Here is a 16479-nt window from a genome sequence, read left to right as displayed (position 1 = left end):
TAAAGAACTCTTAAAACAACAATAGAAAGACAACCCAATTAAAAACAGGATGAGAGCTTGGCAGTGGCACACACCTTTAAACCCAACACTCGGGAGGCAGAGGCCAGCCTGGTCTACAAAACTACACAGAGAAGCCCTGTCTCGAAAAACCAGTAATAATGATGATGATGATGATGACGATGATGTAAAAACAGGATGAAGCGTCTGATGTACAGCTTCCTACAGAGGAAACAGACACAATGGTCACCAAGCACATAAAAAGGGTGCTTGGCATTACAGGCATCAAGAGAAACGGATCAAAACCACATGAAGGTATGCAGGTACAACGACTATGTGAGCGAGGCTGCTGGAACCCAGGAGACTGAGACGGGACAGAACAACATGAAGACCTTATCAAAAAAGGCGGGCGCGCGAGATTCTCCTTCACACGTATTAAACTAGTTGTGGCAGAGTCAGAGAGTGAGATGACAAGGATTTGGGAAGATACACACAGCGTTGGTGGAAATGTAAAATTCCAGTTGCTCTGGAAAACTGTGTGGAAATTCCTCAAATGGCTAAACATATCTCACAGAGCTACTACATGATTCAATAATTATACTCCAGGCATTTACTAAGGGAAAGGCACATGCAGACGTCTGTGCTCAGGTATACACAGCAGCATTATGCTTAGCAGTCGGAAACCACCATCCACCTAGGTTCCTATCAACAGATGGTTTGGTAAGTTAATATGGGAAAAGATGAACATTAAACATAGGGAGTGGGGTGGCCCGGCTGGTAAGGGCACGTTGTTTGCTGGCAGCCCAATTTGATCCCTGCAACCCAAGTAGTAGAAAGAGAACTAACTCCCAAAAGCGTTGTCCTTTGACCTCTGCAAGTGCATCTTGGCACCTGTATGCCGACATACATACATACAAATAAATATAAAGAAATAAATGGAGTTGGGATCAAAGAGATGACTTTATAATCATGAAAACCAAGAAAGGGTGTGAGTGTGTGTGTGTGTGTGTGTGTGTGTGTGTGTGTATGCGTGCATGTGTGCATGCATGCATGCACGCACCTTTAATCCCAGCACTTTGGGAGGCAGAAGCAGGCTTAGAGCTACACGGAGAAACCCTGTCTTCGGGAGGTTATGGGTAGGGAGAGGCAAACACATGACTGAATGTGGAGGTACCACCAGCCTTTAGGCCAATTTAGTCTATTCACAGAGTTTCAGGTTAGCCAGGGCTACACAGTAAGACCCTTAAAGGTGCATGCCTTTAAAATGTTCAGGGGTAAAGGCAGATAGATCTCTGTGAGTTCAAGGCCAGCCTGGTCTACATAGCAAGTTCAAGTTCCAAGGCAGCCAGAGCTACACATCAAGACACTCTCACAAAAAAAAAAAAAAAAAAAAGCTAGGCAGCTGCAGCGGTGGAGGTGGCAGTGGCGGCAGCGGGGGAGGAGGAGGCGGTGGTGGTACACTCCTTTAATCCCAGCACTCAGGAGGCAGAGACAGATGGATCTCTGAGTTCGGGCCCAGCCTGGGATACTAGAATGAGTGCCAGACAGGCTCCAAAGCTACACAGGGAAACCCTATCTCAAAAACAAACAGTAAAAAACAAACAATAAACAAAACAAAACAAGGAATGAGGGGCTGAGGAGATAGCTCAATTGGTAAATGTTTGCAAAGCAAGCATGAGGACCTGGATTCAATCCAGAACCCATGTAAAAATGTCAGGTGTAGTGGTGTGCTTGTGATCCTAGAGCTGGGGAGGCAACAACAAACTACCTGGAAGTCAATAGTAAGCCAGTGTAGCCTGGTCTCCAGGCCAACAAGAAACTCGAAGAGAGTGGACACTAAGGATGACACCAAAAGTGTCCTCCACATACATATGCCCCTGTATTCACATTCTCGTATACACACTGGAGCATTATTTAACCCTAAAGAATAAAACTGTGTCATTACCAAGAAAATCAACAGAACTGAGATCATGTTAAAGAACTGAGATCATTACAATAGACTAGACTTAGATAAGTAAAAATCTACTTTTACTTATTTTATTTTATGTATATGGGTGTTTTATCTTCATGTATGCATGTATATCACATGAATGCAATAAGTACATCTTTTAAAATAAGGTAGAGCCTGGAGAGATCCTGAGTTCAATTCCAGCAACCACAAGGTGGCTCATGACCATCTCTATAGGGATCTAATGCCCTCTTCTGGCCTGCAGGCATACATGCAGACAGAAGACTCAGACATTAAAAAAAAAAAAAAAAAAAAAAAAAAAAAAAAAAGAAGGAAGAGAGGGGTTAAGCAATGGATTCAAAGATGACATGTTTTCTCCTGTATCTGTATCTAACTAAAAAAGAAACAGGACATAAAAGGTCCCAGCAGGATGGCTTGGTGTATAAGGTCCTTAAGCCTGAGGACCTAAGCTCCATCGGGGACACACATGGTGGACGGCAGCACCAACTCCGAAAGCTGTCTCTCACTTTGGCATCTGTAGCATGGCACGCTCATGCTCACATACAAACATAAGTGACATCAGGAGAGAAATGTGGCACCCCTTTAACCCTAGCACTCAGGAGGAAGAGGCAGGCGGATCTCTGAGTTCAAGGCCAGCCTGGACTACAGAGTGAGTTCCAGGACAGCCAGGAAACCCAGTCTCGAAAAAAGGAAGGAAGAAGTGAACGGTCTGGGAACTGAACACCAGTCCTCTGCAAAACAAGTGCACACTCATAACCATCAAGTGAGCTCTCCAGCCCACTCCAATATCAAGGTCACCTGAGCCCAAGAATTTGCAGTAAGACACTCATTAAAAAAGAAAGAAAGAAAGAAAGGAAGGAAGGAAGGAAGGAAGGAAGGAAGGAAGGAAGGAAGGAAGAAAAAAAAAAAAAAAGAGGCCAGGCATGGTGGTGCACATCTGTAATCTTAGCACTCGGGAGGTAGGCAGAAGGACGCACACATGAGACCCAACAAGAAAACAAAATAAGATTCAGGGGACATTAATCAGTTGATTTCATATTTTGTAGAAAAATAAGGAAAAAAAATCACCCAGGAATAGAACAAGGGGCAACAACAATAAAAGGACGAACTGATCAATAAAGCAAAACAATAACCCCATACTAAGCACACCACAGATATGATTTCAAGGAAGAAGTGGGAATGGTTAGTGAAGACAATAGCAGCAGGCATCCAGAAGAAAGGTAACTTTCTAGTCCTTCCTCAGCACTTCCTTAAACTTACATTTGCAAGCCAGGCCATGGTGGCTCACACCTTGGCATAGGCAAGCAGATGTCTGAGTTCAAGGCTAGCCTGGTCTACAGAGCTAGTTCCAGGACAGCCAGGGCTAAACAGAGGAAACCCTGTCTCAAAAAAAAAAAAAAAAAAAAAAAAAAAAAAAAAATCCAATAGTAATAATAAATAAAAATATGAACATACCAAAAACACAAGAATATCTACTTCAGTTTTAGCTTAAAAATAGTATTAGTTCAAAGATGATCTTTCTTAAACATAAAATACTACACTAATGTTGCTCAAAGCTTACCGGCTAGAGCTAATAAGGCTCTTGCAGAGGACCTGAGTTTGGGTCTCAGCATACATGTCCTGTAGCTCACAAACGCCTGTAGCTCCTGCTCCAGGGGATCCAACAACATTTTTGAACTCCAAGGGCACCAGCACTCACATATGAACACAAACACACACACATCACACACACACACATCACATTACATCATTTAAACTTTTTAAACAAACCTTTTAAAATCGTTACTCAAAAAGACTAATAAACTAAAAATTGTTTAATTCCTGCTGGAAAATCTATCTGTAAACAAGGTCAAAGATAAATTTTAAAACCTTGGAAAATATCTGCAACATATGTCAAAGACTAGTAACAGTTTCCTAGAATATGAGTTTCTATAAATAAAACATTTCAATAGAAAAATGAACAAAATCTATAAAGAGAGACTATAAGTAAATGAAACAAATATGGCTCTTTCATTTGCTGAAAAGATGCTTAAGCAAACATTCTGTTAAACTGGCAATTTAAGAATGGTCTAGGGCTAGAGAGATGTCTCAGCCATTAAGGCTAAGCTCACAACCAAAAATATAAGAATGGTTTAAAGTGCCAGGCAGTGGTGGTGAATGCCTTCAGTCCCAGTACTTGGGAGGCAGAGGCAGGTGGATCTCTGTGAGTTCAAGGCCAGCCTGGTCTACAGTGTAATTTCCAAGACATCCAGAGCTACACAGAGAAATCTTAACTTAAAAAAAAAAAAAAAAAAAAAAAAAAAAAGAGCATCCACTGTTCTTTCAGGGGACCTGGCTTCAATTTCCAGCACCTACATCTGTAATACCAGTTCCAATCTGATGTCCTCTTCTGACCTCTGAGGGCACTTGAAACACACATGGTACACAAATATACATGCAAGCAAAACACCCATACACACTGAAAAATAATAATAACAAAAGTTTAGCCAGGCATAATGATACATGCCTGGGGCTGGAGAGATGGCTTAGTGGTTAAGAGCACTGCCTGCTCTTCCAAAGGTCCTAAGTTCAATTCCCAGCAACCACATGGTGGCTCACAGTCATCTGTAATGAGATCTAGTGCCCTCTTCTGGCCTGCAGGGAAAGCATGTAGACAGAACACTGTATACATAATAAAGAAAGAAAGAAAGAAAGAAAGAATTTATCTCTAGCTAAAAAAAAAAAAAAAAAAAAAAAAAAAAAAAAAATGATACATGCCTGTAATCCCAGCACTTGAGAGGCAAAGGCAGGCAGGATGATCTTTACCTATTCCAGGCCAGTCAGTCTGGGCTTTAGGAATATGGTGGTACAAGAATTTAATCCCAGCACTCAGGAGGCAGAAGCAGGAAGATCTCTGTGAGCTTGAGACCAGCCTGATCTACATAGGGAATTCCAGAACAGCCAATGCTATAGAGTGAGCCCAGTCTCAAAAACAAAGAAAAACCCCAATCTCTGGCCTGGGGGAATAGCTTCAGGGTGGCATGCTTGCCTATCATGTACAAAACCTGGGTTCCATCCCTAACACTTAGAAAGATGGGGGGGGGGGGCAATAATCCACTCCATTACCAAGGAACCAAGAAGACACCAGCTCTCTAACTCTGTCATCAGACCATGAACTGATACTACCTCTATGAAGGGCAACCCGACAGTTTATCAAGGTTTAAACAGTGCTTCTAGGATTTGACTGCAAGATAAAGACCCTAAGTGTAAAATCCCTCATACACAGGGAAACTCACTGTGAAGGCGTGGAAATTATGGATTCACCAGACCCCGTATAAATGATAAGTAGTTTTATTGGGAAAAAAACTTACACAGAAAACAGTGACTTGTGGTGTTCCTGCTCCAAGGAAGCAGACCCTGCTTCCCGATGCTCCACATGACCTCAGGGCTTCTTCAGATCTGGAACCTCTCCCTTTAACCAGCCACATCCACACCTGTAACCACGCCCAAAAGGCATGGCCACAGGTTCATAGGCAAATATATCGCTACATCACTGTGGTAGGAGACTGAATTTTCAAGCCCAGCTAGCATATCTAAACATACAGCACCCCTAGACCAGGCAAACACATCATTATTTGTTACTGGAGAGAAAAGCCAATAGGCATAGTCAAAGACAGAAAGGAAACTCTGCCATACGTTGTCTCCTTCTGCCTTACTGCTTTTGAGACAAGGTTTCCTGTGGCTCAAGATGGCCTCCAACTCCAGCGCAGCTCTGTATACAGCGGAGGAGACCTGGACCCCCTACCTCTCCTTCCTGAGGCCACAATCGCAGATTTGTTCTATCATGCATAGCTACTACATGCTCTTCCTACCATTTGAATTTTACCCATTTCTGTTTGGATGTTTGTTTGTGTGACACAGGGTTTCTCTGTGTAGACTTGCCTGCCCTGGAACTTGCTCTCACAGAGAGCTAACCTCGAACTTACAGAGATCAGCCTGGCTATGCCTCCCAAACCCTGGGATTATAGACATGTGCCACTACCAAGCCACATTTCTTATTTAAGATTTCTAAATTGGGGCTGGAGAGGTGGCTCAGTGGTTAAGAGCACTGGCTGCTCTTCCAGTGGATCTGGGTTCAATTCCCAGTACCCACATGGCAGCTCACAACTGTCTATAACTCCAGTTCCAGGAGATCTGATACCTTCACACAAATGCACATAAAATAAAGTTAAATAAATTATAAAAGAAAAAAAAAGACTTTTAAATTAAGATTTCAGGACTATTTGTTAATTAATCAGCATAACCAAATGTAAAGTATTTCTTTCTCTTTGTCAATTCCTATGTTAGCAACGATGCTTAACTGGTTTCCCTATTAACACATTCACTTAATTAAACTCATATATTAAAGCATTATACTAGCTTGTATTCTGTCCCACAATTCCCTTGTTCTCTGAGCTCTAGCTCTAAATGCTTAATCTACAAAATAGCAGCACCATTTCATATTTTTCCCCTAGGTATATAATGATTATTAATTACTGAGGACTAAAAACCTATGAATGTCTTAGCCTGTGGGGTAAATACATCATCACTACTATGTCTTAGAAAATAGTAGAAAGGGGCCAGCAAGACAGCTCAGAAGGCAAATGAGCTTGCTGCCAAGTCTGACGAGCTAAGTTCTAGTCCCAGGCCCCACATGGTAGAAAGAGAAAACTGACTCCCTAAAATTGTCCTCTGACTTCCAAATGTATACTGTGGCATGCTCATACGTGAGCGAGTACACATACCACAATAAATAATTCTGTTTTTAAAGAAAAAATACTTTAAAAATAAAAAAGCAGAAAAGCAAGACAATATCAAAGTTTCAAAACATTGTGCTGACACTGTCTGATATACTACCTGATACTCTTTTTTTTTTTGGCTTTTTAAGACAGGGTTTCTCTGTAGCTTTGGAGCCTGTCCTGGAACTTGCTCCGTAGACCATGCTGGCCTTGAACTCACAGAAATTCACCTGCCTCTGCGTCAAAGGCAACCACCACTGACTATCTGACACTTTTTAAGAAATGTTTGTCAGGAGCAGTAGGGCTACCGAGGATTGAACTGCAATAATCAAACCACTGCACATTAGTATCTTATACATAATGTCAATATATTAATTATTTTCTTAATTTAAAAAAAATATTTTAATTTGGCCAGGCAGTGGTAGTTCGTGCCTTTAATCCCAGCACTCAGGAGGCATAGGTAGGTGGATCTCCGTGAGTTTGAGGCTAGCGTGGTCTACAAAGCTACACAGAGAAACCCTGCCTCAAAAAAAAAAAAAAAAAAAAAATTATGTGTACAGGTGTTTTGCCTGTATGTATGACAGAGTACCACCTGCATGCCTGGTGCCTGTGGAGGCCACAGAGGACATCAGATCCCAGAACTGAAGCTATAGATGGTTAGTTATGAGTCACTATGTGGAGACTGGGAATCGAACCATGCATCTCTGAAAAAGCAACCAATATTCTTAACCTCTGAGTTCTCTCTACAGCTCCTAATTTAAAATTTTAAAACATTACATTGTGGTGTATGTATTTAAGAGTGTGTGTGTGTGTGTGTGTGTGTGTGTGTGTGTGGTACATGCACAGAAATATGCTATGTCTTTTCCAAGAACACTCACACACAAATGCCTAAGGAGAAATGCATACACTAGGAGAGGGCACAGTGAGAAGAGACCTGTCAGAAAGGTAAGGGAAGGCTCCTATGGGAGAAATACAATTGAGATTCAATTACACACAAGTTAGGTAAGAGAACGAAGGTATGAGGCCCCTCAGGACACAAGAGCCTGCAGTGCCTTCCTGTGGTGAGAGAAAAAGAGCAGGGAGCACAGGACAAAATGGAGGGTTCAGCCAAGGGGAGAAAACAGACAATGCGGTGCCTGTTAGGGTACACTAAGGGTTTCTACCTTACTGTGAGGGCAATGAAACAGCAAGAAAGACTGGGTACAGTGGTCCATGCCTGCATCCCTCTACCCTGGAAGCTAAAGCAGGAGGATGGGTGGTCCATGCCTGCATCCCTCTACCCTGGAAGCTAAAGCAGGAGGATGGGTGGTCCATGCCTGCATCCCTCTACCCTGGAAGCTAAAGCAGGAGGATGGGTGGTCCATGCCTGCATCCCTCTACCCTGGAAGCTAAAGCAGGAGGATGGTGGTTCAAGGGCAGCCTGGACAAAGGTGAGAGACCCTATTTTAGAAACAGAAAAGGGCTCTAAGCAGAGATGATGAAAGATTTTGTATTTTCACTGACCATCACCATATGAATGGAAGGTACTAGAAGTGGGCAGACCTGCTTAGGAAGCTACTGCAGTGAGCCTGAAGGACAATGACAGCAGGAATTAGTTACGGCAGAAGAAAAATAAAAAGACTAGGTAGCTAGTCACAACTGAAGTTGGTGGGGAGCTCAAGGAGGTCACCCTGATTTCAGTTTCCCATAAGTAGGTGGGTCAAGATGCTACCACCAAGCATAATAGCATAAGCCTTTAGTCCCAGCACACAGGAGGTAGAGGCTAAAGGATCTCTGTGACTCCAAGACCAGCCTGGGCTACACAGAAGTTCCAGAACAGCTGGGGCTATATAATGAGACCTTGTCTTTAATTTTTTTTTTTTTTTTTTTTCAAAAGATGCTATCTATCCCTGACAGACAGAGGGAGCATGCTAGGAAGATTTCCAGGTTGTGGTGCTTTGTTTCCTAGAGACTAGGAACAAGGTAGAAATGCAAAAGGGAAGAAAAAAAGGCTCTCCCAGTATGCAGAAGCAAGTGCTAGAGGTCAAAAGAGATGGGAAATGAATGTACCAAATGAGGAAGAAAAAAAGGAAATAGGCCTGCAGAGTCAGCCATAAAACACACTTACACATTCCTATTCCTCCCTACCACTTAAAACCTTTTGAATTACTTCAAAGTAGAGTTAAGAGGTTTAATATGTAATACCTGAGAGAACAAAAGATTAGTATGAAAGAATTTCAAAGTATATTACTGGAGATTTTCCCCACTTTGACAATGAGGGAAAGATGGAGAATGTCTGTGTGTAGGGAAGGAGGAATTGAGTGCCAGCCTGGAAGAAAGGAAGCCAAAGGAAGACTGATGGCTCCACTTCTCGAATTTTCACAGTTTAAGCACGTTTTATCTTCACCTCCGGACAAATGGCTGTTCTTGTCCTCGTGTGCTAAGGGAATGCAGAAATAGCTCCATACTTCAGGCCCTTATTTGAAATCGTGGCTTCCACCGCCCTCATGTGGTAGCAGTGAGGAACTGCACCAACATGTTACAGGACCCTGAGAATACCCACATGAAGTTCATGGTATAATAATTAATCCATGACCAAAGACTTAATGATTGCAGTGGCAGAGGCCAAACTGGGAATAGTGCTTGCTATGGGATTTATCTTCTAGGCCAGCAACACACAAAAACCTGAGGTTTTGTTGTTAACTGGGGATAACAAAAAAGATGTCTTCTTTTTAGTCTATTTTTTCATGCTAAAAAACACATATTTAGCAATTCCAGGACACCCAGTCTGATACTGTCATTTCAAATCCAATTCATGGTATATTTGGCTATTTACAATGTCTCAATTTTATTTTAGTGGCACATACAAATGGATTAGTGAACATTTCTGACACATTAAAACCGTATCACAAATATTAGTAATTGTCTCATTGAATAAGTAAAATTCCCTTTGTTATCTTCAAATTAATAAACTGATTTTTTTACTACCTAAATGAACACAAGTCACAGTAGTGAACACAATTCAGAAACCATGAGGTTTCCAAAACTGATCTAAACAAATACATCACTGATACAATCAACTTAACACTAGTCACACATACACAAAAAAACATGGCGAAGGTCTAATACATCATTCCTGACAGTTCTCTTCACGGTGAGAAAACACGATTGCCCAATATAATGATTGGCATTCTGGGCATGACTGAATTCTCTACCTTCCTTTTAACAAACTGAAAATTTATTTATGAATGTATTATTTTAAAACTGTTTACACACATATCATTTTGACGTCGGGCTTTTTTTATTTTTAAGGCATGTGAACTCAAAAGACCAGAACATGAAATTATAGCAATAGGTATATTTTTCCAATTTTCAGTTTTGATACCGGGGTCACAGCATCATGTTTCCTTATATTTTTGATCTTTATTTCCCCTTTTAAAATCTAGACACCATTATCCATTCTGTCTCTGGACATCCCCAAATATTAATGATTCAACCGTTTCCCTTAGTCTTTTGGTTCTTTTTCCCATATCCTCCCCAGCCAACATTCACACACACACACACACGTACTTTCTCACACACACAACCCACATACACACACAAACACACACACACACACACACTTTCACAAGCTCACTCCATTTCAAAATCAACTCTTACACAGTTAGGTGGCTTCCCCCCCCCCCCCCTTTAAACCAAATCACTCTTTGTATTGCTCTTGTCTCCTCTCCTTAATTTGGCACTCTTTCCCAAATAATTTTCCACAACTAAACGCCAATGTCTTTCTTTCACAACATGAACCCGCGGAAGGGGAAAGATTAGGAACCGGACAAGACAAACATTTGGGGATGCCAAAGAGACAGCGGCCTCTGCTCCGAGAGGAAAACACAACTCTCAACACGGAGCTGTCGACACAGCCAGACTTTTCTTCGGGCGTGCTCGGGTCCCCTCCTGACCTCAACGCCACCTTCCCGGGGCTCTGCCTGCCTCCCTGTCCTCGGCTGTGTCCGAGCCGCAGCCGCAGCCCGGCGGCCGCCGCCTTCTCGCCGGCAGCGGCCCCGCCACTCACCTGGCAGGTGCGGCCGTCCGGAGAGCTGCACGAATCGGTTGAGCTGGCCGGTGCCCCGACCCCCGCCGGCCGCTCCGGCCCCGCTACCCCCGCTGGCGCCGCCGGCCGCGCCTCCTCCCCGCCGACGGTTTCGGTCCCAGCCCTGGGCAGCCGACATGGCCCGCTAACGATTGCCGCAGCCCGGTCCCGGCAAGCCCCTGCCCCGGCAGCGCGAGCCGAGCCTCCTTCCCGGGCTCCTCAAGAGACCGGGGAGACAGGGGCCGGGGGAGCGCCGGGCTCGCCAGCAACCAATGGCTGGCCGCCTTGGTGACGGAGAGCCAATGAACAGTCGCCTTCTTGGCAGGTGTGGGGAGAGACTTGGTAACCATAGCTATAGCAAAAAAAAAAAAAAAGGCGGGGGGGGGAGGAAAGGCAAAAGCAGCCGCTCGCAGAGCGCATCAACTTCCCAGAGCGATCCCGCTTCTCTGCCACTCTGGGTCCTCAGAACACTCCATCGAAAGCCGAGCGGGGAGGCTACGCCTGAAGACTCCCAGACTAGGCGGCTGCCCCGGGCACGGTCGGCGCTCCAGAAGCTCTGTCCCATAAGCACGGTATTCAGAAGTATCTCACGTACCCCAGGCATGCATTTGGTGTCAGTGTATCTGTCCGCAGCTCTGCAGACTGACACCCCGACAGTTGGCACACACAAAGGGCTCACGAGGGGTGGAGGGGGGGGGGCGGAGTCAGAGATGAAATCTAAAAAAACGTGATATTCCTGGGTTTCATCATTTGTTTTGTCTCTTACTGGCATTGGCGGGACCCGTCCCCTGTATAAGCCACGTCCCGAGCAAACATCTTTAAGTCGTGCAATCTTAAGAGTAATCATAGAAACACAAATGAAAACTCCAGTGAGAAAAATCTTTCAGTGAAGATCTTAAAATAACACACGGCTTGTGCCGTGCCAAGAAAAAGATATTCGTATAGATGACCGATGGCCGTGTATATGGTTTTGCTGGGGGAGGGAGGGGAGAGGAGAGACACACAACCAGCCTCCATTCTTTTACAATATACAGAATGAAACACATGTAAAATTAAAATAAATGACAGCGAATGGAAAGGACGGTGTAATTAAAACAATCAAAGTCAGAAATTCCCATTGTACCAAAATTAAACAGAAAATTTGACTTTGAACTTGGGGAGCGCAGTGCAAAGTGGGAAAATGCAGATACACACTGCTGTTCCCAAATAAGGGGGAAAAAACATAAATTTATCGAGGGAAACAAAACTTTGCAAGGTTCTGAGATCCGATCTGATGATCTCCTGGGCCCCACCATGATTCACACAGGAGAACCTCACACGTTGGATTTTTTCTTTTATTTTTCTTTTTTTCTCTTTTTATTTTTTTCCCTAAGGATTGGGGGTAGGGGAGGAGAAAGATCTGGGATGAGAAGTATCCTTTGATCCCAATGAGCAAATTGCATGTCATCACGAGACTTGTACTATTGTATCCCCACACCCAGTTTCTGTAGGAAAAGAAGAATTTTATCCATTAGTCATTATCAAGCAATGTATAAAAAACGTTTGCCATCTGGGAAAAAAGGAAGCCTTCAGCACTACGGAATGTAGATAGTTCAGTTGCCCATACCAAGCCCTGTTTGCAGTCCCCACCACCCGCTAAAACCCAATGATGGTGCCTTTGTAATCTCAGCACTGAGGAGATGGTGGCAGGAAGATCAGGTATTCGAGTCCAATCTCTGATACACAGCAAGTTCAGCTATATAAACTCCTGTCTCAAAAAATAAATAAATAAAACTGACCAGGGACGACCAAGGGCTAGAAGGATGAGTACAGAGCACTGGCTCAGCTTGCACAGGATATGGGTTTGATTCCTAGTACCCACATAACAGTTCACACCCATTTGTAACTCCAAATGCAGGACCAAACACTATCTTATAACCTCTTCCAGTTGCTGGGCATACAAGTGATGCGCAGACAGACAGACACAAGGCAAAACATTCAGACATGTGTGGGCAAGGCTAAACAAAACTCCATTGTGATGGCTGTTGCCTCTAATCCCAGCCCGACACTTCACTGGTAGAAATAGGAGGCTCACAAATTCAAGTTCCTTGGCTGTGTAATGAGTTTAAAGCTATTCTACGATACGCGCAGCTCCCCAACCACCCCCCCCAAAAAAGTCTGTGATTCTAAACGATGAAAAACAAACTAAAGAGCATCAACTCTCTCTCTCTCTTTTTAAGGATTTATTGATTTATTATGTATAGTGTTCTGCCTGCATGAATATGTATGCCTGGCTGCCAGAAGAGAACACCAGATCTTGTTATAGATGGTTGTGAGCCACCATGTGGTTGCTGGGAATAGAACTCAGGACCTCTGGAAGTTCTCTTAACCTCTAAGCCACCTCTCCAGCCCCTTTAGTCATCTCTCCAGCTCCCATTTTAATTTTTTTTAAAGAACTGTGCCACCATGCTGGAGAGTTAAGAGCACTGGTTGCTCTTGCTGTGAACCTGAATTTGATTCCCAGTACCTACATAGCAGCTCACAATTGTCTGTAACTCCGGTCCCAGAGAATCTAATTCCCTCTTCTGACCCCCCATGGCACCATGCACACATAAGGTGAACAGACATACTTGCACACAAAACATCCATACACATACATTAAAAAAAAAAAAAAAAGACTTATACCAACTGAATAACCCAATACTAATGTAAGGAAATTTTCTCTTTATAGGAGTATTCCATATAAACAAGGTATGGTAGATTACCACCATTTTGCCACCTTTAATAATTGAGAGATCTTCCTCTGGAATGCCAGCCACCCCAAGCATCACATGGCAACATGTACCTTCAGGGAAAAACAAAAACAAAACAAAAGGGCCGTGGTGGCAAAGGCCTTTAATCTCAGCTCTTGGAAGGCAGAGACAGATGGATCTCTGTGAGTTCGAAGCCAGCTTGATCTACAGAGCAAATTCTAGGATAGCCAGAGAAACCCTGTCTCAAAAAAAAAAAAAAAAAAAAAAAAAAAATTTGTACCCTCAGAACATAACATGATTATGCAGTGGGCTTGTGGCGGGGGACAGTGAGAACCGATGAGGGCAGGGGAATGGCTCCATGGGTAGAGGCAGAGAGAATGTAGGAGCTGAAAGACGGGAAGAAGTCCTGTGAAATGCTGCTCACTGCATTTGAAATGAAGAGTAGCTAGGGCTGCCTGCCTGCACCAACATTCCAGCAGAGGCATGTGTGTATGGGGGCGGCGGCGTCATGCGGCTCTACTTTTAGGTGAGGAACTACGGACCACTGATGGCTGCTGGAGGACAGGACGATCATTTTTCTTCAAGGGTGGGGCTACTAGTAGTTGCCCAAGCTCCAGTGTAGGGACCCACACCCACACACATGCCAGGAACACCAACTGGACTCGGTTATTTGTCCAAACTCTGTTAACTCTCAAAAATCCTAAGTTCCCTCATACTTATTTTCATCCTTATTGTTACCTTTCCCAGAACATTCCTTGTCTCCTGGTATGCATAACTATTAAAGTTAAACTTTCTGTGTTGATATTAATGTTTAAGTCTTCCTCGGTGAACAATCAGATTTCCTAACAGAATCTTTGAAGTCTCCAGAAAAAAGATGGGCCCCACACCTTTAATCTAAACACTCAGGAGGCAGAGGCAGGGAGATCTCTGTGAGTTCAAGACCAGCCTGGTCTATGAAGTGAGTTCCAGGTCAGTCAGGACTGTTACACAAAGAATCCCTATCTCAAAAAACAAAACACAAAAACAAACAAAAAAAACTTAAGGAAAGAAAATTGTGTGGAAATATTTATAGCTAAACCCCTGTGATAGAGCTAGAAAATGGCTCAGTGGCTGTTGTTTCAGAAGACTCAGGCTTAATTTTCAGAACACACATAGTAATTCACAACCATTTGTAACTCCAGTTCCAGGAGATCTGATTCCCTCTTCTGGCCTTTCTAGGTACACAGACAAATATGCAGGCAAACACACTTATGCACATAAAAATAAATAAACACATTTAAAACACTGTGATATTAATATTTAGTATGTGTTTTAGAATAATGAGAGATGGGAGTGGGGCAGGGATGTGCCAGAGTGGGATGGAGGACCCTGGAGAAGAAGATAATTCAGATTAGAATTGCTAAGAATTGATGCTAACTATAGCTGGGTGATGAGTCCTTAGAGTTCATTGTATTCTCACTCTAGTTTTTAAAAAGTAGATTTGGCTTTTCCCGCTCTCATAGAAAGGTGTTTAAAAATGGTTCCCAAAGGAACACTTCTAGATGACACTGTGTAGACTGTGAACCTTGGCTGGTAATGATGTGTCAATACTGGTTCGTTGATTCTAACAAATGAGCTCACATGCTGGTGCAGTGTGTTGATGGATGGAATGACTACACACAGGGACAGGGTGGCTGTGAACTCTCTGTACTTTCTATTTAATTTGCTGTGAGCTGAAAATCACTCTGAAAAAAGAAGTCATTTGATTAAGAGTGGGATTTGTGGGAAACCCTGCCCAGGGCCTAGGAAAAACTAGAGAAATCTTCCCTGGAGATAGTCAAGTAGACGGCTCTACTGTGGAGGATAGGATAAACTACAGAACCTTCTGTTTGTTTAAGAGAGAGAGACTCATGTAGCTCAGCAAAAACAAAACCAAAAAAATACCTGGAGCAAAGGATATCCTGTGTAGCAAAGGATAAAAATGTTGAACCTCTTATCCTTCTGCCCTCCACTTCCCGAGGGCCATTTTGCCCGATTTATATGGTGTATGCTAGGCATACACAATCCCAACTGAGCTACATCCCCATCCCACAGGGCCTTCAACACTCTTCCTCCCCCCATGCCCAATTTAATATTTGATTACTATTAGAGTACAATAGGGTTGTGTTTAGCAAAACTAGATTCCAGAAGCCCAGTAACTTGAGTTGTCTCCAAGATAAAGACCTAGAATTTATTTACTTGTTTGCTTGTCTATTTATTTGTAATGTTGATTTTTTAAAGAATTTTTAGCTGGGTCCCGGTGGTGAACGCCTTCAATCCCAGCACTTGGGAGACGGAGGCAACATGTGTATACCGTGCCCGTGGGCTTCAGATTTCCCTAGAACTGGAGTTACAGGGCACTGGGCACCAAACCCAGGTCTTAGCAACTGTTCTTAACCACTAGCCATAGTCAGGCTGTGTTGGCACACACCTTTATTTCCAGCACTCAGGAGGCAGAGGCCGGTGGATCACTGTGAGTTCAAGGCCAGCCTGGTTACAGAGTGAATTCCAGGACAGCCAGGGCTACACAGAAAAGGCTAAGCTTAAAAAGTCTTATAAAGCACATACATCACACTCCTAAAAGAAAAAAATAATAGTAATAGGTATGTAGCAAAAGAAAAGATTTACCTGAGCAGTGGTGGTGCACACATTTAATCACAGCACTTGGGAGGCTGATGCCGTTCAAGGGTAACCTGGTCTACAAAGTAAATGCTAGGACAGCATGGCTACATAGACCCTGCCTGGAAAGAGAGAGAGAGAGGAAGAAAGAAAGAAGGGAGGGGAGGGCAAAAATAAAGATTAAGCAAAGTTTAGATATTCAAGATTTAAAATTAACTAAAAAAATACATTTTTCTTGTTTCTCTCAAAGGAAATACTTTTGAAAATGGCGTTTTCCTTTTTCTTTGTTTTGGTTTTGTTTTTTCAAGACAGGGTTTCTTT

General features: G+C 43.2%; 1 protein-coding gene across 2 annotated transcripts in view; it reads right to left on the bottom strand.

The window, feature by feature from the left end:
• Window positions 1–11048, bottom strand: part of Klhdc10 (kelch domain containing 10) — a 53194-nt gene extending 42146 nt beyond the window's left edge. Inside the window, exon 1 of one of the 2 annotated variants that reach the window (XM_051175840.1) lies at window positions 10772–11048. In XM_051175840.1, coding sequence (XP_051031797.1) covers window positions 10772–10928 — 157 coding nt within the window. In that variant the 5' untranslated portion in view covers window positions 10929–11048. The remainder of the gene's footprint in view (window positions 1–10771) is intronic. The other variant, XM_051175841.1, reaches the window with a different exon arrangement.
• Window positions 11049–16479: the final 5431 nt, after the last annotated feature.

Source organism: Phodopus roborovskii, unplaced genomic scaffold (assembly GCF_943737965.1).
Source record: "Phodopus roborovskii unplaced genomic scaffold, PHOROB, whole genome shotgun sequence".
Classification (NCBI taxonomy): Eukaryota; Metazoa; Chordata; class Mammalia; order Rodentia; family Cricetidae; genus Phodopus; species Phodopus roborovskii.
This window is presented reverse-complemented; position numbering and strand designations above follow the sequence as displayed.